The 24193-nt window shown below is 42.4% G+C and overlaps 3 protein-coding genes across 3 annotated transcripts; 1 reads left to right on the top strand and 2 right to left on the bottom strand.

Annotated features, from left to right (window-relative positions):
- Nucleotides 1-6024: 6024 nt before the first annotated feature.
- Nucleotides 6025-6423, bottom strand: LOC138143493 (small ribosomal subunit protein eS12-like). Its single transcript, XM_069064762.1, has one exon. The coding sequence runs from the start codon at nt 6421-6423 to the stop codon at nt 6025-6027; it is 399 nt and encodes a 132-aa protein (XP_068920863.1).
- A 2028-nt stretch (nt 6424-8451) lies between these two features.
- On the top strand, nt 8452-10363 carry TOMT (transmembrane O-methyltransferase). The gene is made up of 3 exons (XM_069064707.1): nt 8452-8725; nt 9163-9359; nt 9983-10363. Exons 1-3 carry the CDS (start codon nt 8467-8469, stop codon nt 10301-10303), a joined length of 777 nt encoding a protein of 258 aa, XP_068920808.1. The 5' UTR covers nt 8452-8466; the 3' UTR covers nt 10304-10363.
- Nucleotides 10364-12280: 1917 nt separating this feature from the next.
- ANAPC15 (anaphase promoting complex subunit 15) lies at nt 12281-24029 on the bottom strand. The gene is given in 6 exon segments (XM_069064706.1): nt 12281-12522; nt 12834-12971; nt 13996-14055; nt 17573-17697; nt 23796-23837; nt 23840-24029. Coding segments are annotated over 6 exon segments (501 nt in total). The 5' UTR covers nt 23928-24029; the 3' UTR covers nt 12281-12474.
- Between the last annotated feature and the right edge of the window lie 164 nt (nt 24030-24193).

The following is a 24193-nucleotide window of genomic DNA, read 5'->3' as shown; positions in this document are numbered from 1 at the left end:
AGAAATGATAACTATAATGAATATAGAGAATCATGACAAGATCTACATGAAGTGATGCAGAATAAAGCAATCAGAGCCAAGAATATAATATACATAGTGACTATAAAGTAAAACAGAAAGAATAACTACCAAAAATCAAAGGTGAATATTGCAGAACAGAAAGGACAAGCATGAATCAAAAGAAAAGATGTGAGAAAACATTCTATCCCCACTCCTTTGCAGAGGTGGGAGGTCCGTAAGTATGCTACATTGCACATACTGCATATATTTTTAGAATCTTTGAAAGTATTGATCAGTTTTGCTGATTTTTTCCCTCTTTTTTTGCTTTTTAAAAAGATCAGAGATACAGGATGACTCTTTGAAAGGGGGAAAGATATTGGGGGATATTATGGTGATGTAAAAGGACATCAATTAAAACATTTTTACAAAAAAAAAATCAGTTGACATTCAGGATGGAGTGAAATGACTAATTGTTGCTGTGAAAAGAGATGTTTGGGATTTAGTGAACTTGCAAATTCAGACCACATTATCTGATCTTTTTTTAAAAATTTATTTTATTTTCCATTCATGGAACAAAACAAGCATTGCACATGAAACTGCAAATCTACCAGGTACAACTTGCTATTCCCTCCAACAAAGTTATATACATTTCTTTTATTTTCTTTTTTTTTTCTTCCCTTCACCATCCACCACCCTAGAGATAGCTACTATTAGACACAAATAGTTGTATATACATATATATATATGTAAAATTATTCTATGCGTCTATCATTTCTCTGGATGTAGATAACATCTTTCTTCATATATCCTTTATTTTTAATTTGTATATTTGTAATAGTCAAAATGACTAAGTTGATCAAAGTCATTCTTAAAACAATATTGCTGTTACTGTATATGTTTTCTTGGTTCTCCTTACTTTGCTTATCATTTTATGCAAGTCTTTCCATTCCTTTCTAAGATCATTGAGTTCATCATTTCTTATAGCATAGCAATATTCCATCACAATCATATACCACAACTTGTTCAGCCATTCCCCAGTTGATGAGGATTCCTGCAATTCCAGTTTTTTGGGCCATCACAAAGAGAACTGCTATAAACATCCCATTCACATTCAAAGTTTAATTACTATTTGTGAATTTCTCTCCATCTTATTTTTACTATTTTCTTTCTCAGCCTCTCTTTTTACCCTGTCCCTGTTACCTTCTCTTCTCCCCTCATCCTCCAATCCCTCATTTTATCCACCCCTCCAAAAGTCCTCCTTTCCTCTCCTCCCACCCTCCCAAATCCCAATCCGCACCCCTCTAAAAGTCCCTCCCCCAAAAGGACACACATGTTCAAAAATATTTATAGCAGCTCTTTTTGTGGTGTCAAAGAATTGGAAATTGAAGAGATGCTCATCAATTGGGGAATGGCAGAACAAGTTGTGGTATATGAATGAGTAGAATACTATTGTACTATAAGAAATGGTGAGGGGCAGCTAGGTGGTGCAGTGAGTAGGGCACTGGCTCTGAAGTCAGGAGGACCTGAGTTCAAATTTGACTCAGACACTTGACATACAAGCTGTGTGACCTTGGGCAAGTCACTTAACCCCAATTGCCTTGCCTTCCCCCCTCCAAAAAAGAAAAAGAAATGATGAGCAGGCAGATTTCAGGAAAACCTGGAGAGACTTACATGAACTGATACTGACTGAAGTGAACAGAACCAGAACATTATACACAGTAACAGTAACACTGCAATGATCATCTATGATTGATTTATCTCTTCTCAGCAATACAGTGATCCAAGACAATTCCAAAAGACTCATGATGGAAAATGCAATCCACAGCCAGAGAAAGAATTGATAGAGTCTGAATGCAGATCAAAGCATACTATTTTTACTTTTTTTTGTGTATTTTTTCCTTGTTCTTATTCTTTTTTGTTTTGTTTCTTTGTTTTGCAGGGGGAGGAGGGAAGGCAGGGAAATTGGGGTTAAGTGACTTGCCCAAGGTCACACAGCTAGTAAGTGTTAAGTGTCTGAGACCGGATTTGAACTCAGGTCCTCCTGATTCCAAGGCCCATGTTCTATTCACTGCACCACCTAGCCGCCCCCTTCTGTTTTTTTCTTTCACAACATAACTCATGTGGAAATAGGTTTTACATTATTGCACGTGTATAACCTATATCAGATTGTTTACTGTCATGTGGAGGGGGAAGAGAGGAAAAAAATTTGCAACTCAAAATCTTTCAAAAAATGAAATGTTGAAAATTGTCTTTATATGTGATTGGAAAAAAAAAGTACAATACTATTATTTTTAAAAGTTCCCCCCACACACACACTGTCCCGCAATTTGGGACCTCTTTTTCTAATTCGTTAACATTTTTTCCATAATTTTCTTGGATTGATTTAAATTTTTCTTTCATCTTTCTTATTTAATTTTTTAAATTCCTTTTTAAGTTCTTTCAAGAATGGGGGGGCGGGGCTTGTGACCTTTTGATATTCTTTGGGGGTAGGAGTGGCTTTTTTTTTTTTGCCTCATTTTCTTCCTCTGAATATGGACTCAGATCTTCTTTTACACTAAAGTAGCTATCTATGGTTGGGTTCTTTTTCCTTTGCTTAATCATTTTTATTTTGTTTTATTTTGAGTAGCTTATTTTTGTAATCAAGTTTTAATCTCAAGTTGTGGGTAATATTGCCCTAGGCCTCAGGTCCTCCATACAGTTATTTTCTGAATTTTGTCCAGGGGCTTAACCTCAGGAACTCCTCTCCACCCCTAAGAAGCAGTTAGGGCCCCCAGTCACCCTGTCCCAAATTTTTACTTGCTTCCTAGAGTACTGCACTACCTGGCCATGTGCTCACTCCTCTCACACTCTGGCATCACTTCTGGTCAGCATCCCTGGGCCTGAATTCCAGAAGGGAAGGGGTTGGGGGGAGGGGGGGCAAGAGGTCTTTCAATCTTCCCCCACTCAACTGGCTGTTCTTTGTGAGGAAAAAGTTCCAGAGGCTGTGAAAGTTTGGTGAGGTAAAATTTATGGAGGCTTGGTCTGCTACCAGACAGGTGCTCCAGGGCCTGCTGTTTGTTGATTGGTTGGAATTGGCCTAGAGGTGTCTACACTTCACTCAGGCCAAACCTCAGCACCTAGAGGAAGTCCTGTCTTTCCTGAGGTCCTCTCAAGTTATCTTAGGAAGACAACTGCTTTACTCCTTTATTTTTGCTGCTCTACGTTCATTTCATGGCAATATTCTGTCTATTTGTGGAGGAAATCCGGAGAACCTGGAAATTTCTGACCTACAACACCATCTTTCCAGAATGCCCATTATCTGATCTAAGGTCCTTCCCAGCCCTCACATTCTTTGTTCTAAGATTCTTTCTAGGTCTGACATTTCATGTTGTATATCCTAAGATTACTTCCTGCTCTTACATTTATAATTCCTTGAATTCAGCCGCCTGGGCTCCTATTCTATATCATAATGTGGCATATGACTGAATGCCCCATTGTCATCAATGCCCATAACCATTCTTTTATTCAACTAAAAAATTTAAGCCAGTAGTGTGTTTGAAGCCCAAATCTGTGTTCAATACGTGGGAGACAGAATAGAAGCAGATCTGGGGGATAAGAGAAGGGCATTACATCAAAGTGCAATGAGGGACACAGTGGCTGTAGAAGATGAATATCCCACCCTTGTGTGTGGAGTGGATCTATCCTGTCACTAGCTTTGCAGTTTAATTACATATCTTTTGCTCTGAACTAATGTGCCCTCTGGTTAAAAAGAAAAAAAACAAACAAACCATCTATACTAAAAAGGAGAGAGACTGTTCTTGTGGCTTCATTTATAGGAAATTCTGGGATGAAGAACAACCCTCTACCAAAGTAGGTTGGTATCTTCTCTGTAACTTATAGCCTTATGAGTTGCCTAATGGCACTGGGAAGATGTGATATAGCCAATGTTAGAGGCTAGACTTGGCCCAAGATCTTCCTGGCTCTAAGGCCAGTTCTCAATCTACACTGACAGACTCACTAAAATATATATACCTTTTTATCAAGTGATAACATTACTAAAGGTTCCATGTATATAAAATATTTATAGCGGTACTTTTTGTAATAGCGAGGAAGTAGAAGGAAAGTGGGCGCCCATCAATAAGGGAGCAGCTAAATAAACTATGGCATATTCATCAAGTATTCATTAAATACTATGTGCCAGGCACTGTACTAGTGTAGCACAAAAATAAAAATGGACAAAAGTCCCTACCCTCAAAGAGCTTACATTCTAACAGGGGAGAGAGAAACATACATACGTACCTAACATATAAAGCAGGTACAAAGCAACCTTGAAAAGGAAGGCACACAGCTGTGCGAACCAGGACTTGCTCTGGGCCAGGCCTGAATCAGCCCCGTCCCATGGTTCAGCCTTGGGATTGGAAGAAAATGAGAGACCACTAGACCATGGTACCTTTAAAATAAGGACATTTATTCCACAATAACATAGAAAGTATATGCAGCAAAGATTCAGGTGGTTGCAACTCCTCTCACTTCCACATTTGCCAGGAATGGTGTGACCTGTCATTAGAAATGTGTTGACTTGGAAGGCAATGGGAAATCAATCAAATCTGAGGAGTGTAAGACTACTTGAGGCACTGGGCTTTTATGCCTTAGGTAATCAGGAAAGCATCATACAGAATTCAAAACCTTGGACCCTGAACCAATTCAATTTCAAAGATGGCTTTGTTGTTCTTTTAGGGAAAAAATTAGCCTATGTGGCAGGGTATTCTTAGGTCATGCATAATAAATTCTTCAATGCACAATAGGGTCTAATACCACTGGTCCCAACCCAGATTAGTAGCAAATACTGCTCCTACCAGAAACATCATGCAGAAGGATGCACTCGATCTAGGATTTAAAGAAAGTCAGATTCAAAGAAACAGAGGCAAAGATGAAGAGCGTTCTAGATAAAGAAGACAGACGATGCAAAAGCATGGAGATGGGAGTGTTACGTGTGAGCAACAGCGACTAAGCCAGTACGTCTGGACCACAGAGCACATGGAGGGGAGTAATGTGTAAGAAAGCTGGAAAGGTTGGATGGGGCCAGAATATGAAGAGCCTTAACTGTCAAACAGAGACACTTATATTTGATCTTAGTGTTCATAGGAAACCAATGGATCTGGAGTAGGAGGAGTGAAATGGCAGACCACTTTAGAAGAATCACTTTGGCAGCTGTGTGAAGAGTACATTGGAATGGGGAGAGGTTAGAGGCAAAGGCACCAATTAGGGGGCTATTGAAAAAGTATATAAATGCAATGGAATATTGTTATAAAAATAAATGACAAATATAAAGAATTTGGAGAAAATAAGACCTGTGTGAACTTATATAGAGCAAAGTAAGTAGGACCAAAAGAACAATTTACACGATGACCATAATAACTTACATGAAAACAACACTGAAAGATTACAAAATTCAAATTGATTCAAAGGCCAGTTGGGACTACAGAAGACTTGATGGTAAGGTATGCATCCCACCTATATAAAAAGGAAGGGGATAGTAAATTGGGAACGAGGTATATTTTTGGACATGGCCAATGTATTACTTCACTTTGCTTGACTACTTCTACAGGGGAGATTATATTGGTGGGTATATATGGGGATACTTGATGGGAGATGACAGTGATGTTAAAAAAGCATCAATAAAATATTTTTAAAAGAAAAAGAAACACATTGAGGGGGTTCATGACTTGCTCAATTCAATTCGATGAGCATTTATCAGGAGCTTACTACATGCTAAGGCTATACCAGGAACTGAGGATATGGAGACAAAAAAATGAAAGTCTCATTTGTCAAGTAAATACAAAAACACAGAATTTCAAAGAAGGTGAAGCAAAATATTAATGAAGCTTTGAGCGGATGCTGATGCATAACGGCTTTCAATTTTGGGCAGTTTTTAGAGGACTAATGAATGAAGTGTGTGAGAATGCAATACTACATTATGAGGAGCTTGTCTAGGACCTTTATGTCTATCTTTTTTTTTTTTCCCAGACCAAGGCTTTTATTTATTTATTTCTTGCGTTTAAAATATTCTTCGATGACATCTTTGGCCTGAGATTCCTTGCCATAGTCCTTAACAACAACGCAACTGCAGCCAACCACTTTACGGGGCTTTCCCTCTCTGTCAGTTTTACAGAGGCCTACCCATTCACCCAACTTCTTGTTGTCATCAACCTTGATCAAGTTGATTTGATGCTCAGCACATAGGGCCTCAACCAACTTTACATGCATAGGTTCATCACAGTTGGAAGCAAGTACACAAAGATGGGCTTGGTGTTTGTCCAAGGCTTTGGCAGCTTCACGAATTCCACGAGCTAGGCCATCATGGATGAGTGCAGTCTTCAGCACTTCTTGTAGAGCGGTGTTAACGTCCATTACACCTCCAGCAGCAATGCCTTCCTCGGCCATGGCAGTGGTTCACGGATGAAGCTAAATCTTGAAAGCACCCGGGAGCCTCTGCCTCCCACTCGACCTTATGTCTATCTTTTAAAGCTCTAGAATTGCAGTTATCCATTGCAGTTTTCCTCTTATCCTCTTTCCTATTTTGCGATTAAGCAGCAAGATTTTCTGATGTGGCTTTTAAAGGGCAGAACAATTGTTTTAAGTTAACTTGTATTCTTTGAAGGTATCCTTGAAATAGATTGTTGTTCTTTGTGACTGTCAGGTTAAATAGCCCCATGGCTGTCCTGGCTTTTGGAAAATTAGTGCACAATTAGGGCAGGATTGGATACTCACTGAGGATGGTTAGTTAGGGGTTTGCATGTTTACTAATGTGATGAAGTTATTGAAAGAACCTTATATAATAATGCTGTGAACAAAATGGGGACAAGTTGAGGTGCTGTCCAGGGTTTACAAAGAGGAAGAAACAGCAATATCTATATTACATAAACTGCCTGATGGGGAATACTCCAGAATCCTAGAGATAATTTTGGTGGGGAAGGTTTAGAAACTGGTTCTTAAATCATGTAAGGTGTACAAGGAAATGGTCCTGGAGTGAAAGAAATGAACTGAAGATGAAGAGAAGAATGTGCTATTAAGGAGAGAGCATCTTACAGCTCAACTCAACAACTATAAGTAATTGTTAGGGATGGAAAACAGACTATTGGTCTACCAGGACAAACACAAGGGACCTAATATGCAGTTACGGTCCTTTTCAGAGGGGTATCTCTGACCACCAAATGAGGAACACCTTGAATTCTGGTTAAGAAACAGCACAATGGTTGCAGGCAGCTGCAGAAAAATGGAGAAAGCAAATAAAGGACCTATGGGACACTTGAAAGAAAGAACACTGAGTTTAAAGTCAGAGGGCCTGTGTTTGGATCCCTGTTGTATTACTTACTACCTACCTGGTGACCCTGGGGAAGTCATTTGACTATCTAGGCTTGAATTTCTGTATTCATAAAATGAGGAGGTCTGGATGACTACTGAGATTCCTTACAGTTCTAAGCCTATGATCAATTGACCCTATAATTTAATAGCTTCAGCTCAACAGGACCTTAGAGATCACCGAGTTCAACCCCCTCATGAGGAAGAAGAAAAATGAGGAAGAAAAGTGATTTGCTCAAGATCACACATCAATTAAGGGGCAGAATCCACATTTGAACCCAGGTCCAGTAATATAGCTGCCTCTTTCACATGAAGAAGAGAACTGGACATTTTAATTTAATTTTTGGGAAAGAAAGAGGGTCCATGGATTTTAGCAGCCATGATTTGGATCCAGCTCCCAATTTTCTAAAAATTAGGATCCAGGAGTTCAGACAGGACATACCTGAAGCCCTTGGGGTAAACAAGGAAGCAGACAGCCTAGGGGTATGGGAGGAGAGCAGAGAAACAGCTCTAGCTTCCACCTGGCCTTAGGTAATCTGAGCTCTTACTCTCAAGTGACAGTTAATAATTGAAAGTGAGTGGCTGCCTCTCCTGGAGCATAGGTCTGTGCACTTCATCTCCATTTCCCCCAGCCTGGGGCTTCTCCACTCCTCTCCTATTTCCTGTGCCAGCCTGTGCCTCAAGATCAGGTAAGAAGGAGCTCTAGGAAGCCCCCAACCCAAGACCACAAGGGGAGATAGTGACAGAGTTCTAGAATTCCTAACTTATTTTTTTCACCCTCTGGGAGCGGAAAATGATGTTTCTCAAAGTTCCCAAATTTGGGAAGAAGTCATTTATTTAGGAAACCTAGAAATATAATGAAATGAGTTCTTTTAGGAGTCAGTAGTCTCAGGTTCCAGGCCTGACTCAATGTGTGGCCTTGGCTGAGTCTCTAACCCTATATCCTAAAAAAGAATATTCACTCGCAGCCAGGTGCCTTACTAGGGAGGCTGGCACACAAGAGATTTCAGAGTTGGACCAGTAGAGGGGAACTTTAAAGTCCCATTATTCTGTGGTCCTAGTTCCCACTGAGTCCCATATCTCTGCTATCCTTTCCCTCCTGCAGGACCCGAGGGGCACAAGAACATGTCTCCTGCCATTGCTCTGGCCTTCCTGCCACTGGTAGTGACCCTGCTGGCCCGATACCGCCATTATTTTCGGCTACTGGTTCGGGCTGTGTTACTTCGGGGGATTCGTGACTGCTTGACTGGGCTACGGCCTGAGGAGCGTGCCTTCAGCTATGTGCTGACCAATGCCCTGCCTGGAGACCCTGGCCACATCCTTGCTACCTTTGACCACTGGAGCAGCCGCTGCGAGTACCTGGCCCACCTGGGGCCTCTCAAAGGTCAGAAGACATCTCCTTAGAAGCCAGTCTGATAGCGTTCATAGGCTCAGAAGATTTCAAGTTGAAAGAGAGCTTAGAAATCACTGAATCTAAAAAGAGGAAGGGACTGAGGCCCAGAGTTATTTAAGTACTTGCCCACAGGCAGAAGGCCTGAGATCTCAGTCCTTACACTCTAATTCCAGTGCTCTTTTCCATGCTGCTATGCTAAAAACCCTCATGTAGAAAATGCCTTGGGCAGGTCATGAGGAAGCCTGGGTTTTAATCCTGGAAATACCACTAATGCCACCTCAAGCAGCCACCTCCTTCTAAGATGCCAGGCTCTTCCAAGATAAGGGTTGTGTGTTTCATCTCAAATCAGGGATTTCCTGAGGACCAGGGACTCGGTCTCCTTGCTCTGTCTCTCCCTAGTTCCAGACTGTGGCCTGTTCTCTCCTCAGGTCAGATCCTGACCCGCCTAGTAACACAAGAGGCTCCAGAGTGTGTGCTAGAGCTGGGTACCCGCTGTGGCTATGCTACACTGCTCATCGCTCAGGCCCTGACTCCAGGCAGCAGGGTCCTTACTATTGAAATGGACCCTCGGACAGCGACTGTGGCAGAAAAAGTCATCCGGCTGGCAGGCTTTGATGAGTGCAAGGTCAGATTCCTTTCTACCCCTTCATCTCTCTTTTGGGAGCCTGATCCACAAGTTCTCCTGGTCCCAAACAGCCTTTGTCATTCCCTGCCAGCTTTAACGTGGGTTCTTCTTCCTTCTTCTCCTCCTTTTCCCACCTATGCTGATCCTCCCCACACCTCCTGGTGAACCCATACAGTGACAGCATCTGCCCTGTGAAGTAAGAGGAACCAGTGAAAGTAAAACAGGAGAACATTAGAACTGTAAGGGGCCCTTAGAACATGGAATAGTGTTAGAACTGGAAGGAATCTCGGAAAATAGACCAGAATTTTAGAGTTCAAACAAATATCTGCTGTGGAAAGGGCCTTTGAGAACATATTGTTCAACAACCTGATTTTTACAAAAGGGGGAATTGCGGCTTAGAGAAGGGAAAAGACTTACTTAAGTTCACGATATAAATGACTAATCAAGCCAGAATAAGGACTTTCATTCTCCTGTTTTCTTCCCTGTCTCCATCACCTATGAGAGGAGGGATGACCATATAGTAATCCCCCATAGGAAGAGGACTGGCTTTCTTCTGAATTTCTTTTCCCCTCTCCCCACCCTCCTCCTGTCTGTCCCTCTTCTCACATGTCCCCATCCGGCAGGTGGAGCTGATTGTGGGGCGCTCTGAGGAGGTGATTCCCCGCCTAAAGGCCCAATACAGACTACATCAGGTTGGACTGGTGCTTCTGGGGCACCGGCCGCGCTGCTACCTGCGGGACCTGCAACTCCTGGAAGCCCACACTATGCTGCCTGCTGGTGCCACTGTGCTGGCAGATCACGTGCTCTTCCCTGGGGCACCGCGCTTCCTGCAGTATGCCAAGGCCTGTGGTCGATACCGCTGTCGCCTCCACCATACTGGACTCCAGTATTTCCCTGCCATCCGTGATGGTCTGGCCCAACTCACTTACTTGGGGCCAGGTTGAAGAAGATCCATCTTCTTAGGATCATACAGTGTAGAGATAGAAAGGACCCTATAGACCATATAGTTCAAACTCTCATTTACAGAGGAGAAACCTGAGGCCAAGGTCATACATGTAATAAGTAGCAGATTGGGATCTGCACCCGTTTTCAGACTCCAAATCCAGCCCTCTGCCTACGCTAGCATGCTACCTTCTGCCACATGGTATAGCAGAAAGAGGATTGCTTCCTACAGGAGACTGGGAGAGATTGAGGGCCACAGGTAACAGGTGATAAGGCTCTTTCCCCATTCTCTCTGCTTCTCTTACTTTGCCCACTCAGGGTGTCCTCTCCCACAGCTATCTGGCCCCACTAAGGCCTGGCCTCAGCTTTACCCCATGGTCCTCATGGGGTTGGGAGGGAGGAAGGAAAGAGGCCAGGAGGGGAGATCAAAGTAGAAAGGGCATTAGTATAACAGAAAGAATACTAGACTTAAAAGACTCCAGAGATGCATGTTTGAGTCCCAGTTCTAATGCTAGCCAGGTGACCTTGGACAAATCACTTCCCTCTCTGAGCCTGTTTACATATCTGTAAAATGGAATAACACCTCCGCCACAGGGCTGTTGGGAGCAAAGAATTTGTAAACATAGAAGCACTAAGGAAATGGGAACTATTATCACTTCCTTCTCCAGAGTCAGTCCCTAGCTCACCTGCCTGGAGACTCACTGAGGTGCCCTCACTCATATTCCTGCTTCTCTCCCACATATGCAGGGCTAGAACTTCAGAAAGTCATGTCAGAAAGAACATAGCATCAATTTGTAGGGCCGTTTTCTACACTCATGGACCTTTCTGCCCATTTCTTCCCTTTTTCCACTTCTAAGAATCCTCATTCCCCTTCTCCAGCCCTCTGGCCTCCAAAACTTAAGCTTGGTCTTGCCTTCTGACACTTGTAGGGTCTTAGGGAAAGGAGAGAGTAAAGAAAAAGAGGTGGTAGAATGGAAAGAATGTGGACATGAGGATTAGAAAATGTTAAAGCTAGGCTTATATGAAAAAAACTGCACATCCAAGATAGTAGCTGATTTGTCCAAGGTCATGTAGCTAATATGTAGCAGAACCCAGATTTTCTGATTCAGTCGAATCTTTGTGCTATGCCACATGCCATCACAACAAGCTTCCTCACAAGTTAGAAGACCTTGTCTGACTTTCACTCATTAGCTGAATGACTGTGGACTTAGACTTCCCTTCATGGCAACTATTCCTCATTTAGAACATAAAGATAGCAATTCTTGCATCAGACAATACTGACGCCAATACTTTTTATATGCTAAGCCACTACAGCAATGTAAGCTATTATCAGTTCCTTTTCCACACTCTGTCCTCACCATTAATGTCTAAGCCTTTTTATTAGGCAAGAGGACCTATACAGTACTAAGGGGGATATCCCTATCCTCTAACTAAAACACATGCTAGCAAGAGAAACCTGACCCCGAATCCCTAGGAAGGCTAATTCTTTCCAAACTCATATAAGGTCCCAAGTCCTGAGAATGTTAGGGCCTGCTCTTAGTCTCAGGCAAAAATCTCCACGTTCTCCTTAATAACTCACATTTTTCTTGCACTGTAAGGTTTTGCAAAGCACTTTCCCACATCAGGCTGTGAGGCAAGTACTATTATTATCCCCATTTTACAGAAACTAAGGCTCAAAGGGGTCAAGTGACTTGACCAAGGCCCATAGTCACAAAACTATGAAGACTGGAGCTGAGATGGAATTCAGTTCAAATTAACATTGAACACCTCCTCTGGTCAGACACTATGCTGGGTGATGTGGATACAAGACAAAAATGAGCCCAGGACTCTTTGGATGCCAAGTGGAGTGCCCTTTCCACTAGGTCATCCTGTCCAGAAACATGGCAGAAAGAACAGAACTCCCACATCCAGAGCAGAAAAATAAGGCATCAAAGGGAGAACAGGGATCCTAGAGACATAACAGCTGTGGTAAATAAGACTTTGAAAAAGAAACACCCTGTGTCTTTATTAAAGGGATTAGGAGGTGGGGGGTGGGAAGGGAATGGAGGAGGGCCAGCAGCTTGGCCAAGGAGCTCCCTCTGGGCTTCAGTGGGTAACTGCCCTGTACCCAAGAGGCCCAGAGAGAGAAGACAGTTCTGGGGTCCAGTCTGAAGCACTGTCCTGCCAGCCCCAGCTAGATCATCCACTGGTCCTGGTCTTGCTCAGCACCTTCCATATCCACCTGGGAAGGGTACAGGGAAGCAAGGAGAACTTATAGACTTCAGGTATACATGGTCACTGAATCGACTGGGCCAATTAGCCTTCCTTTTGAAGCACCAGTCCATGGGGAAACCCAAAGAATCCCAGACTTAGGAAGGCCTAGTTTCTAGGAGATAGTAGCAGGCCATGGGCCTTGGATGCAACCCCATCTCTTTGGACTCATTAAAGGGTACAGGAGTAAGGAGCTCTGATTCAGACACCATACCCTCAACCCCTCACCCAGCGAGGCCTGTGCCATACAGGGCTCTAGAGAGAATAAGAACCTCAGCCTACCTCATTGATCTCCCCATCGTCAGGAGACTCATTATAATCATTCATCTCATCCATGTCCTGCATGTCCTCATCATCTTCTGAGTCTTCCTCACTGTCCTCATCATCCTCATCATCCTCTTCTTCCTCATCATCATAGTGCTACCAGAGAAAATGCTAGACAGTTTAGAGGAGAGATGGGGGCATAGGGCTGGCCTCCTGTCTGGGAAGGGAGATTCTTATCCCACATGAATCCCTCAGCTTCCATCTTCCAAACTACACACAATGAGATCAATTCATTTGTACCTCCAACCTCCAGTACTGTCCTTCAGTACAGTGAGGAGGTAGAAAAAATAGGTGAGGGGTAGGGTAAAGGAACCCTGCTCTTTGGACACTTTCATGCCTTCTTTTCCCATTCCTGACTATGATGGGGCTCAGGTTCTATTTCCTACCTGCTCAAAGCACAATAGGTACTAGCCTTCCAGGCCCCAGTGACATGTTGTGGGAGCTAGACTCTTGTGGTCTTCACAAGGCAGAGACTGGCTTCACACCACTTCAAGGACACATTAGGAAACCAATGACAAAGAATTTCTTTGACCCTATTTGGAGTCTGTTCCTATTTCCCTCTGAAAGAACTGAGATTCTCATAGGGATTCTGTTAAACAGCTTTTCCCTTATTCCACAAACGAGCTTTTAAAAAGTCTGGTTCAAGCAGGAGACAGCACACTGGAAATGGAGTCCAGAGAGACCTGGGATCCAGGTCCAGCTGTAGCACTTATGAGCTGTGTAAGTGTGAGTATTTGACTTAATTTCTCTGTGAAGTAGAGGAAAAGAGCACTCACAATATTTTGTGAGATGAGAAAATTACTTCAAAAACCTTAAAGCAGAATGTAGAAATGGGAGGGACTAATACTGTCTAGGGAGGGCTTGGAGGTGACATCTCCTAAGGCACATTCCAATTTCCCCCAGTTCCCCATCGCACTCTATTCCTGTGGAGTCTGTTTATTCCTTGCCCCAGGGACTCTTCTTCCTGAAGAGAAACTATTTTTCAGTGTCCAGAGACTCTAATCTGTCCCTCCCCACTACCCAACTTCTCAGGGCTCAGTTCAGCTCTTTATTCCCTCTTGGCTCATGAAGCCCAGAAGTCACAGAGTGTCTCTGTGACCAAGAGATTTGCTGGGCTCACCTCTGAAGCTGGTTTCCCAATGGGTACTAGGTTGTTGTCTCTCTCGGCAATACTCTGGAGCTGTGGGGGAAATTGTACAAGAGAACAGGAAAGGATGGTTACAGAAATAAAGGAGTGTTCATCCTGCCCCCAGACCCTCACCCCAAAAGAGAAGACAATCTCTCTCCCCTGGGACACAATGCCCCCATCCATCTGTTCTCTCACAACCTTAGACTTGCTCCTTCCAAGACAAGAGAGAACATGGTCTGAAGGAAGCATAGTTGGGTTTGAATAGTAAGTATACTCTGAAAAGGGATGTTGAGGAAAAGTTACAGCAGACAGGCTGTTGCTAAGCAATCAGATACTGACACAATTGGCCATTAAAACTGTTATTGATGTCTTTCCGGGGACTACAGTTGGTAGCCCAGAAATGGGAAGGAGAAGAAGCTGGAGTCCTGGACTCACAGCTCACAAGCACCTAGTTTGTCAGGTCTGCTTTAGGGAAGGTGATCCTAAGACAGCAATGGGCTTTGGGCCACAGATTCACTCACAAGTACACAGAAAGTATTCCCATGACCTAGCAATGAATCTTTTTAGCTATTTAATTGGAGGAAAAAGTCTTCTCTGACCTCAACCAGCTAGCCAGGAGGAAAGAATGGCTAGCAGGGACAGTCTGCCATCCCATTCCCTTCCCTGCCTCCCCACAGTTCTCTTAGGGTCTCTTGGCAAGGAAGACTGACGTGGCTGTTCATGTCACTTGGAAGACACTGGACTCACCAACTATTAGTCTTGCAGTAAGATGAAAAACCATCAAGACCATACCAATTTCCCTTGCCACTATGATCTCAAGACTACTGGGCACTGACATCTACAGTTAGGACACCTGGGCCTTGTCATGTGCCCTGAAACAGACTCTTCATATATGAATTGTAGCTCCTAATTAGATTGTGAACTCCATGAAAGCAGGAACTGTCTTAGGTTTTTTTTTCCCCCTGTATCTCCAGTGCTTAGCACAGCATTTGGCACACAGTAAGTGCTTAATAAATGATTTTTCATTCATTCATTCATTCATTCATTCATTCACTCACTCATTCAGTCATTTTAATGGGAGAAACGAGAAATGCTGCTGTCCTCGATGCCAAATTTCATTTCAAACCCTAATTCTGGAATCTCAGCTCAGAAAACACATTTCCTAAGTAGTATACAGTAGGGGAGAGAAAGTCCTGAATTTAGCTGAGGGAAGCCTATGCTCAAACCCCAGCTTTGTGATCCTCAGCCTGCTACCTTCTTTCTCTGGGCCTGTTTCTCTGAAAACAGAGTTCATAATACTCATATTGCCTCCTTCAGATAGTTGTGGGGCAGAAAATCCTCTGTAAACATTAAAACACCATAGAAAGGGGTTATCATCATGTTGAAAGGAGGTCTCATGCCACTCTACCCTCTCTTGTGGTATCACTATGACCCCCTGGCTTGACTCTTCCTTTTCACCAATAGCACCATACTCTTCCCCTCTCCCAAGCTGGGCTCTCCATTCCCTGCTGGAGACTTTGCTTCATGGGGGAATGTCTTCCCTTTTAGACTCAGCATCTCCAAATCCTTCTGTCCTTCAAGGCCCACCTTTTATAGGAAGTCTTCTGGAGACTACATGATTTGGTAGAGGAGGGCCTCAGTGGATATCCTAACCCTGCTCATTACGACCTGTCTTTGGGCAAGACACAACCTCTATTGGTCTCAGTTTCTTTCTATGTAAAATAAGAAAATCAATCAGATTAGCACAAAGGTGACAAAAGACAAAAATGGTAAATGTTGCAGCAACTTTATGAAGAGAGGCTCATAAAGACACTGTTCCTAGAGCTATAAATTGGTCAGACCCTTTTGGAAAACAATTTGGCATTATGTTTTTTTGTCCATATCCTTTGTCCAGGGATCCTACCCCCAGATACAAACCACAAGGATATCAAAGATAGAGGGAAAGGTCCCACTTATACAAAAATATTTATAGCATCAATTTTTTGTTGTAGCATAGAAATGGAAGGTAAATGTGGACCAGGATGCTGTGAGGGAGCTTCCATCCAGAGTATATAGCGAACTGAAACTAGAACTCAGCTCTCATAGGATCACAGCAGCTGGCAGGGACCTTTGAGATTACTTACTTCAACAGCTTTGAGTTGGAAGGGACATTAGTTTTACAGATTAGGAAACTGAAGCTCAGAGAGACTTAAGTGACTTGCCCAATACCACAGAGGTAGTAAGTAGTAGGTCCTCTGACTCTAAGTCCTCTGAACCCAAGTCTTCTGCACATCTCATTATACTGTCCCTGCCTCCTCATTCCCACGCCTAGAAATTCTTGTAGGTAGAGAAACTGAGATCCAGACAATAGAAGGAGGAGCTTGACCAAAGTCATACAGAAGAAGGAAGAGAAGAAGCTGTACAGAGGAGGTAGATGGAAGCCCATCACAGGAGAGAAGCAGAACTACAGATATAGGACAGCTGAACTGAGAAGTCTTAGGCATAATCTGGACCATATGTTCCCGAAGTGGGTGATAATGCCCCCTGTGGGGAAGGGGCACTGAAACTATGGTGGGAGTGGTAGTAGCTTCAGGTGCAAATCAGGGGCGTTGAATAAAAATGAGGGGGCAGAGGAAGCATAAGGAAAGAAGTTTTGCAAAACCATTCATACATGTTTCATCTGTTGTGTAAGAGAGTTAAAGTCATAGTGACTACATTATTTTCCAAATAAACACACAAAATGCAAGTTATAACCAATCAGTGATCAACTACGCCAACAGGTCTTAACAAGCAAGTGTTTGCAGGTATGTCTCATTCATTACGGGGAAGTCCAGCATGCATCAGCAGGAATATGAGCATGTAATGACTTGTTTACAATGTGATACTATATGGTTACAGGATGCAATGTTGCATCATCAAAATTTCAATGTGGGAAAACCCCCCATGAATTTACAACAAATTATTAAATATAAGATGTGTCATTTTTTAAAAATTCTATTTTTTTGAAATGATGCAAGTTTAAAAAAAAAACATTGAAGGGTTAAAGAAAGATTTCCTGGGAGGCACTGAGTAATTTTTTTTTAAAAGGGGGCAGTAGGCCAAATAAGTTTGGGAACCTCTGATCTAGACAATTCTCTCATTTTCAACAGAAGAAAACTGAGTCTCAGAAAAGTGATATGAATTACACCAGATTGCAAAGGAAGTGTTCTAGTAAAAATAGGAGCCCAAGTTCTCAAATTCAGTGTTCTTTCAACAATCATCCAGTTCAATCCCTTCTTTTTATAGAAGAGGTAACTGAGGTCAAGAGAAAGGAAGGGACTTGCCCTGGGTCACGTGTTGTCAGTGGCAGAATTGGGATTTGAATGCAGGTCTCCTGAAGTCCATGGAGTCCAGGGCCATTTCCAGTAGGTCATGATGTTACCTTTCTTAACAGGGATAAGACATGGATGACACGGTAAGTTTCTGTATGAACAAACAGGGCAGCTGGCACTATAGCCAGACTCCAAGCCCCCTCTCATGGTCTGAGCCTCCCCTTTCTTCAGGGCCCTGAGAGAAGAAAGGAATGTGTGCCTGGGGTCCAACTGCTCACCCAGGCCTGATGCTGCTGTTCTTGCTGCTGTAGCTCGTTTTCATCCACACAGGGTCGATCCAGGTTAAACCACAAGGACTCAGTGACACGTGGAAGTAGTGAGGGGAACAGGGTAGACATGGCTCCTGTAGAAAACAAAGGACCCAGAGGGATAGAGGAAGTTAGGATGGAATCTTGTTGGGGATGGGTAACAGGCAACCCCATTCCCGAACCCTTTCTCACTAGAAAAGGGGATTGTAGTCATTTTTCTCATGGCAAAGAACTGGAAGGTAAGAAGCTGTCTATGAATTAGGGAATAACTAAATAAATTATGGTATATAAATATAACAGAATATTTTTGTACTCTAAGAAATTGTGAAAAGGACAGCTTTAGAGAAACCTGGAAAGATTTATATGAAGTACTGCAGTGTGAAATAAGCAAAAACAGCAGATTAATTTATCTTATTTAATATTTTATTTTTTCCCAATTGCATGTAAAAAAATTAACTTTTTTTTTTCCAAATTTTGGGATGCAAATTCTCTCCCTCCCTTTCCTCCTCACCACCAAGAAGGCAAGCAATTTGACATAGGTTATACATGTGTATTCATGTAAAACATACAAGTCATTCTGTGAAAGAAAACAGACTTTAAAAACCCCAAGAAAAATAAAGCAAGTAAAGAAAAAGTATTTTTAATCTGCTTTCAGGCTCTACATGTTCTTTCTCTGGAGATGGACAACACCTTTCATCATAAGTCCTACAGAATTGTCTGGGATCATTGTATTGCTGAGAATAATAGCTACGTATAGTAGATCATCATACAATATTGCTGTTACTGTGTACAACACTGCAGGAGATTAATTTATACAATAAACTACAACATTATAAAGACAAACAAATTTGAAAGACTTAAGAACTCTGGTTAATGCAATGATTAACCATGACACCAGAAGACCAATGATGAAGTGAGCTGCTAACCTCATCATAGGTAGGTGTTAAGACTCAAAACACAGGAAAAGACATATTTTTAGATAAGGTCAGTGCAGATTTTTTTTTTGCTTGACTATGCTTATTTGTTACAAGGTTTTTCTTTTTCTTTTTTTTCAATTAAAGGGTTGGGTGGAAGGATTAGAAAATAAATACATGTTTATTTTTTTAAAAGAAAGAGAGCTGAGTTGGGGATGCTAGGTGGCGCAGTGAATAGAGCACCAGCCGTGGAGTCAGGAGGATCTGAGTTTCAAATCCAGCCTCAGACACTTAACACACACACACAAACAACAACTAGCCATGTGACCTGGGCAAGTCACTTAACCCCAATTGCCCTCCAAAAAGCAAAAAACAAAGAGAGAGAGAGAGAGAGAGACAGAGAGAGAGAGAGAGAGAGAGAGAGAGAGAGAGAGAGAGAGAGAGAGAGAGCTGAGGTCAGGGAAAAAGGCAAAAAGGTCAAAGGGAAGCAAAAAGGAGCTCAGGGCCACAATATGAGGATTAGAATCACAGAACCACAGAACTTTTTAGCGCTGGAAAGGATCTCTCCTTCCTTAGAACTTCTGCTTTGTTTCAGTTTTTCTTATGGCCTTTATCATATCCCATCTTATGTTAAAGTGAGCCTACACTGGGATAAAAGATACATAGGTCCCAGTTCTGGCTCTATCACCTTGGAAATGCTTTTCCCTTCTTGGAACTTGTTTTTCCCACTTCCCAATTCCTTAAGATGTCCCCTAATAAGTCCATGGTATCTGAAATGTGAAATTCTTTTTAATGATGCAGATTACAATCCATCCATGCCTACTGATCATCCTATGCTACTCTCATCACAAAACACTGACAACAGGTGTTCTTCATCTACTTGACTGTGTATGTGGAGGGTTGGGTCAAATTCTTTTGATTACAAATCTCATATAGGAGGCCCAGTCATATTCTGGGGCTTGTTGATGCAACTGGCACAATGTCATCTGAAAAAAAAGAGCATTTGGAAGACCTCAATATCTACAGAAAATCTCTCTTCAATTTGAACTTTGCTAGATCTTTCGTATGACAGTGTCAAACACCTTTTGCAAATATGCAGCTTGATTTATGTCTTACTTGATATTAAAGATCACAGGGTAAGCCAAAGTTATCTCTTTGTTGTTATATATATCAAGGAATTGTATTTTTGACTTGTCCATGTGTAATACTTGAAGGAAAGCCTTCAAAGGCATTATTTTGGTCTACTATATCAAATGCATTTTTGTAAGAAAAAATAAGTGTTCGCTGTATCTTTCAGTTAATTGTGTGATGGTAAAGATGTAGTTTACTGATGAAGAAATTAAAGCTATGTAAAGTTGTTGTGCATGACCTCTGGGTTCCCTGCTCCTCCCCCAATGGATTTCTGCTCATTCTAGGTTCCCTGTCCCTCCCCAACAGGATCTCTGAGCAGGAATTTCAGCCTAGGGTAAATTCGAGCTCTGGGGAATTTAGAGGTGTATATTGACCAATCATTGTTCTTGGCCTCTGCAAGTTTCTGCTTGCATAATACCTAACCATTGGCCTAGTGGAAAAGCCCACACATTGCCTGTGTAGACTCACTGTTCGATTTGGGCCTGACCCCGGACAGTCCCATGGAAAATAAAATCCACTTCCAAATTTTACTCTCGGGGGTCTCTTGTCTCGCTTCTTTTGGCACAATGTAGTCATATGAAAAAATGGTCTAAATCATTATTGATTAGAGAAATGCAAATTAAAACAACTCTGAGGTACCACATCACACCTATCAGATTGGCTAACAGGATAAAATAAGAAAATGATAAATGTTGGAGAAGATGTGGGAAAACTGGAACACTAATGCATTGTTGGTGGAGTTATGAATTGATTCAACAATTCTGGAAAGTAATTTGGAACTATGCACAAAGGGTTAAAAACTGTACATACCCTTTGATTCAGCAATATCTACTAGGTCTATATCCCAAAGAGATCATAAAACTGGGAAAAGGACCCACATGTACAAAAATATTTACAGCAGCTCTTTGTATGGTGGCAAAGAATTGGAAATTGAGAGAATGCCCATCAGTTGGAGAATGGCTGAACAAATTGTGGTATAATGTAATACTATTGTGCTATAAGAAATCATGAGCAGGCAGATTTCAGAAAAACCTTGAAAGCCTTACATGAACTGGTGCTGAATGAAGGGTAAACAGAACCAGAACATAACAGTAACAGCAACATTGTATGATGACCAACTTTAATAGACTTAGCTCATCTCAGCAATGCAATGATCTAAGACAATGCTAAAAGACTCATGATGGAAAATGCTATCCACATTCAGAGAAAGAACTATGGAATCTGAATACAGATTGAAGCATACTATTTTCTGTTTTTTTTTTTCTTGTGGTTTTTCCCTTTTGTTCTGATTCTTCCTTTATAACATGACCAATGTGGAAATATGTTTAATATAATTGTACATGTTATAGCCTATATCAGATTGCATGCCCTCTTGGGGTGGGAGGGGGAAAATTGAGAACTCAAAATCTTATAAAAGTGAATACTAAAAGTGAAAAATTAATTTTTTCAAAAGATGTGGTTTACTGTGGAATATCACTTGAAAAAATCTTGTTCCCTTCTGATACCTTTGTATAAAAGATGCTCTACATGCAAGAGCAGGTTATTTTTATAAAAATTTAAAATATTATATATAGACAAAATAGATATACCAGTAGTTATTGTGGTTTTTCAGATGCCTTTATTTTTTTTTCAGTAATCATGAAGCCTGAGATTTTTTCAATACCTTTGCTATCTTCTCCTTCAGATATCTTAAGGATCAACATTTAGTGCCCTCAAAATTGTTACCTCCATCACTAATCCCCTCTGTATATACTTGTCTGGTCCAGATGCTTTTCCTATCTTGTTTTCTTAAATGCTATTTTTACTTCTTCACATTTAGTACTTCAAGGTTACACTCCAAATGTGGTGATTCCCTTGTCCTTGATGAAATGTCAATCACAAAAATATTGGAAGCTTTATTTAAACACTCTGAGCTGTCCTCTGTTTTTGAATGCTTTATGACATGATGCTGCTCATAATCTTTCACAATCTTTCTTTGAAAAAAACCAGTGTTATTGCTACTGATTTCCACAAAACTGAGGTCATTTTAGAGCTCTTTTGTTTTTTTTGTTATGGCACCTAATTTGCATTAGTCAAACTTCTGAATGAAACTGTTAAAATCATTATGATATCTCTTAGTCTGGGGCAGCTAGGTGGTGCAGCAGATAGAATGATGGAATCAGAAAGATTCATCTTCTGTGTTCAAATCTGGCTTGACACTAGCTGTGTGACTGTAATAAGAATGTAAATTTTAAAGATCTTCCCTGCCCCTAGGCTAATGTGCACCTGAAGCCTGGGGTGGGGGAGGCTTGTTTTTCAGTTGATACTTCTTGATTGGCCAGTGAGTCAATAAGGTTTTTACATTTTCTGAGCCAGGAGAAGGCTATATAAGCCCTGATGTGTAGCTTTGTTTTGGGACTCACTTTGAGAAGTGTTCTGTGATTTGATCTGGATTCTGGGAAGCCGTTGTTGAGAGTCCCCCGGCTTTGAAAAATCCAGAATGTGGAAACCCAGATGTTGACTGGGTATGGATGTAATGGGTGGACAGTTTGGAAATCTGTCTACTTGATGTTTCTGTCTTGATAATTATGCCTGTATACTTTGAGGTTCAGGGTGCTGACCTTTTCTCCTGAACAAGGTAAACGATATATGTCTGACTGATTAAAGTAAGCTTGTTAACCCATTTTGAGTTGCTTTCCTTTAACAAAGCAGATCCAAGAACCTGTGTGAGCAGGCACCCTGGGGACACTGGGGTGCTTGCTGCTACAGTGACCCTTGGCAAGTCACTTAACCCTCAGTTTCCTCATCTGTAAAATGAGGTGGAAAAGGAAATGGCAAACCACATCATTATCTTTTCCAAGAAAATCCCAAATGGGGTCACAAAGAGATGTACACCAATGAAAAACGACTGAACAAAAAGAGTCTTATCACAGAAAAAAGTCCCATCCTCTCCAAGGCCAGATAACCGAACTTGCAGTTAGACTTGCTTTTCTAGCAAACCTTTGTGAATGCATAAACAATTATAGGGGTCTGGCAGAAAAATTACTTAATTTTTCACTATAACAGTTTGAATCTGAATATCAAAAGGGGCAAGGGACTCTCTAGTCCTACCCACTCATTTGTAGATGGTGTCTGACTCTTCCTGATCCCATTTGGTATTTTTTTTGGCAAAGATAGTGGAATACTTTACCATTTAGTTCTCCAGCTCATTTTATTGATGAGGAAACTGAGGTAAAAACAGGCTAAGTGATTTGTCCAGGGTCACACGGCTACGGTAGTAAGTGTCTGAGGTCACATTTAAACTCGGGAAGATGAGTCTTCCTGACTCCATTCCCGGCACTTTATCCACTTTGCCATCTAGATGCTCAGGTGAGGCCTAGAAAAGTTAAATGCCTTGTTCAAAGTCACACTAAGTAGCAGAACCGGAATATGAATCCAGCTCTTCTCATTCCAAATCCCACTCTAATTTGTCTACACCGGCGCGACTTGAACTCATTTCTCCAGACTCCCAGGCCAACACTCTCTCCCTCAAATCAAACTGAGTCCAATTTTTCTCAATGCAGAGCTCAGACAGGAAACCAGGCAAGGCTAATGAAGGCTATGAGGAGAAACAGGGACGGCGCTGACCAGGGACTAAGCCGAGCACAAGGAACATCCTAAAAATGACAAGCGGCCATAAAGACAGGAGGGAAGAAAGGCGGGGCAGCACGGGGGCGTGGTCATTTGTCAGCCAATAGAGAAGAGGCAAGAGGCGCGTCCCAGGAAAGTGACTGAACCAATGGGAGGAAGTAAAGGAAGAGTAGCACGCGGATTGGGGACGTGTCTACACAGGTGGACGCCCAGAGCCAGGAGGAAGGCGGGGCTTTGGATAGGAGCGTGTCCTACCGGCAAGGAGAAAGAATAGGGGGCGGGGCCTAGGACGAGGGGACTGGGCCAGAGGCCTGAAAAGGAGTATTTGTTTTTAGATGACGGAGAGCAAGGCCAATGAACAGAGATCTTGAGGGAAGGGGCGTGGCTTTCGGGAATGGCAATGAAGCCAATAGGTGGACTCCAAGGAACAAGATTGGACCAGAAAGGGTAGCTCTCGGGACTGAAGATGGGGTTAGGAAGATAGGGCTCCTCTTGAGGAATCCTACAGTTCCATCCATGGACCCGCTGCCCTTACTCACCTCGCCAGGCAGTCGTAGCCGGTGGCGACCCGGAAGTACTCGCTCAGTAGAACGTTGCGCCAGAACCTGACAAAGATTCGCTCCTTGCTCAAGCGAATGCCCGCCACAATCGTCTTCCCTAGGGACGCACATGCGCGAACCGAGGGACTCAGCGCTACGCCTCCTTTACGGTTTCGAGCGTGCGGTCGTCTCTCACAAAGGGGTTAGTGGTTGGTCCAACGCCCCAGACCCGCCCCTTTCCCTAGTCCAATTGTCGATGCTCATCCCATCCCTCCCACTTCTAGCGGCTCGCGCCGCCTGAGGCCCCGCCTCCATCCTGGGCGTTAACCGCGGAGGTTCTCTGCTTCAATGGCGTCTGGCACTTGGCATTTCTGGCTGTTATTCTTTTGTGCCCCTAA

The sequence above is a fragment of the Petaurus breviceps genome, unplaced genomic scaffold (assembly GCF_028583685.1).
Source record: "Petaurus breviceps papuanus isolate PSGF00001 unplaced genomic scaffold, PetGlider_PUasm1.0 90639, whole genome shotgun sequence".
NCBI lineage: Eukaryota > Metazoa > Chordata > Mammalia > Diprotodontia > Petauridae > Petaurus > Petaurus breviceps.
The sequence above is the reverse complement of the archived record's forward strand: the minus strand, read 5'-3'. Positions and strand labels throughout refer to the sequence as shown.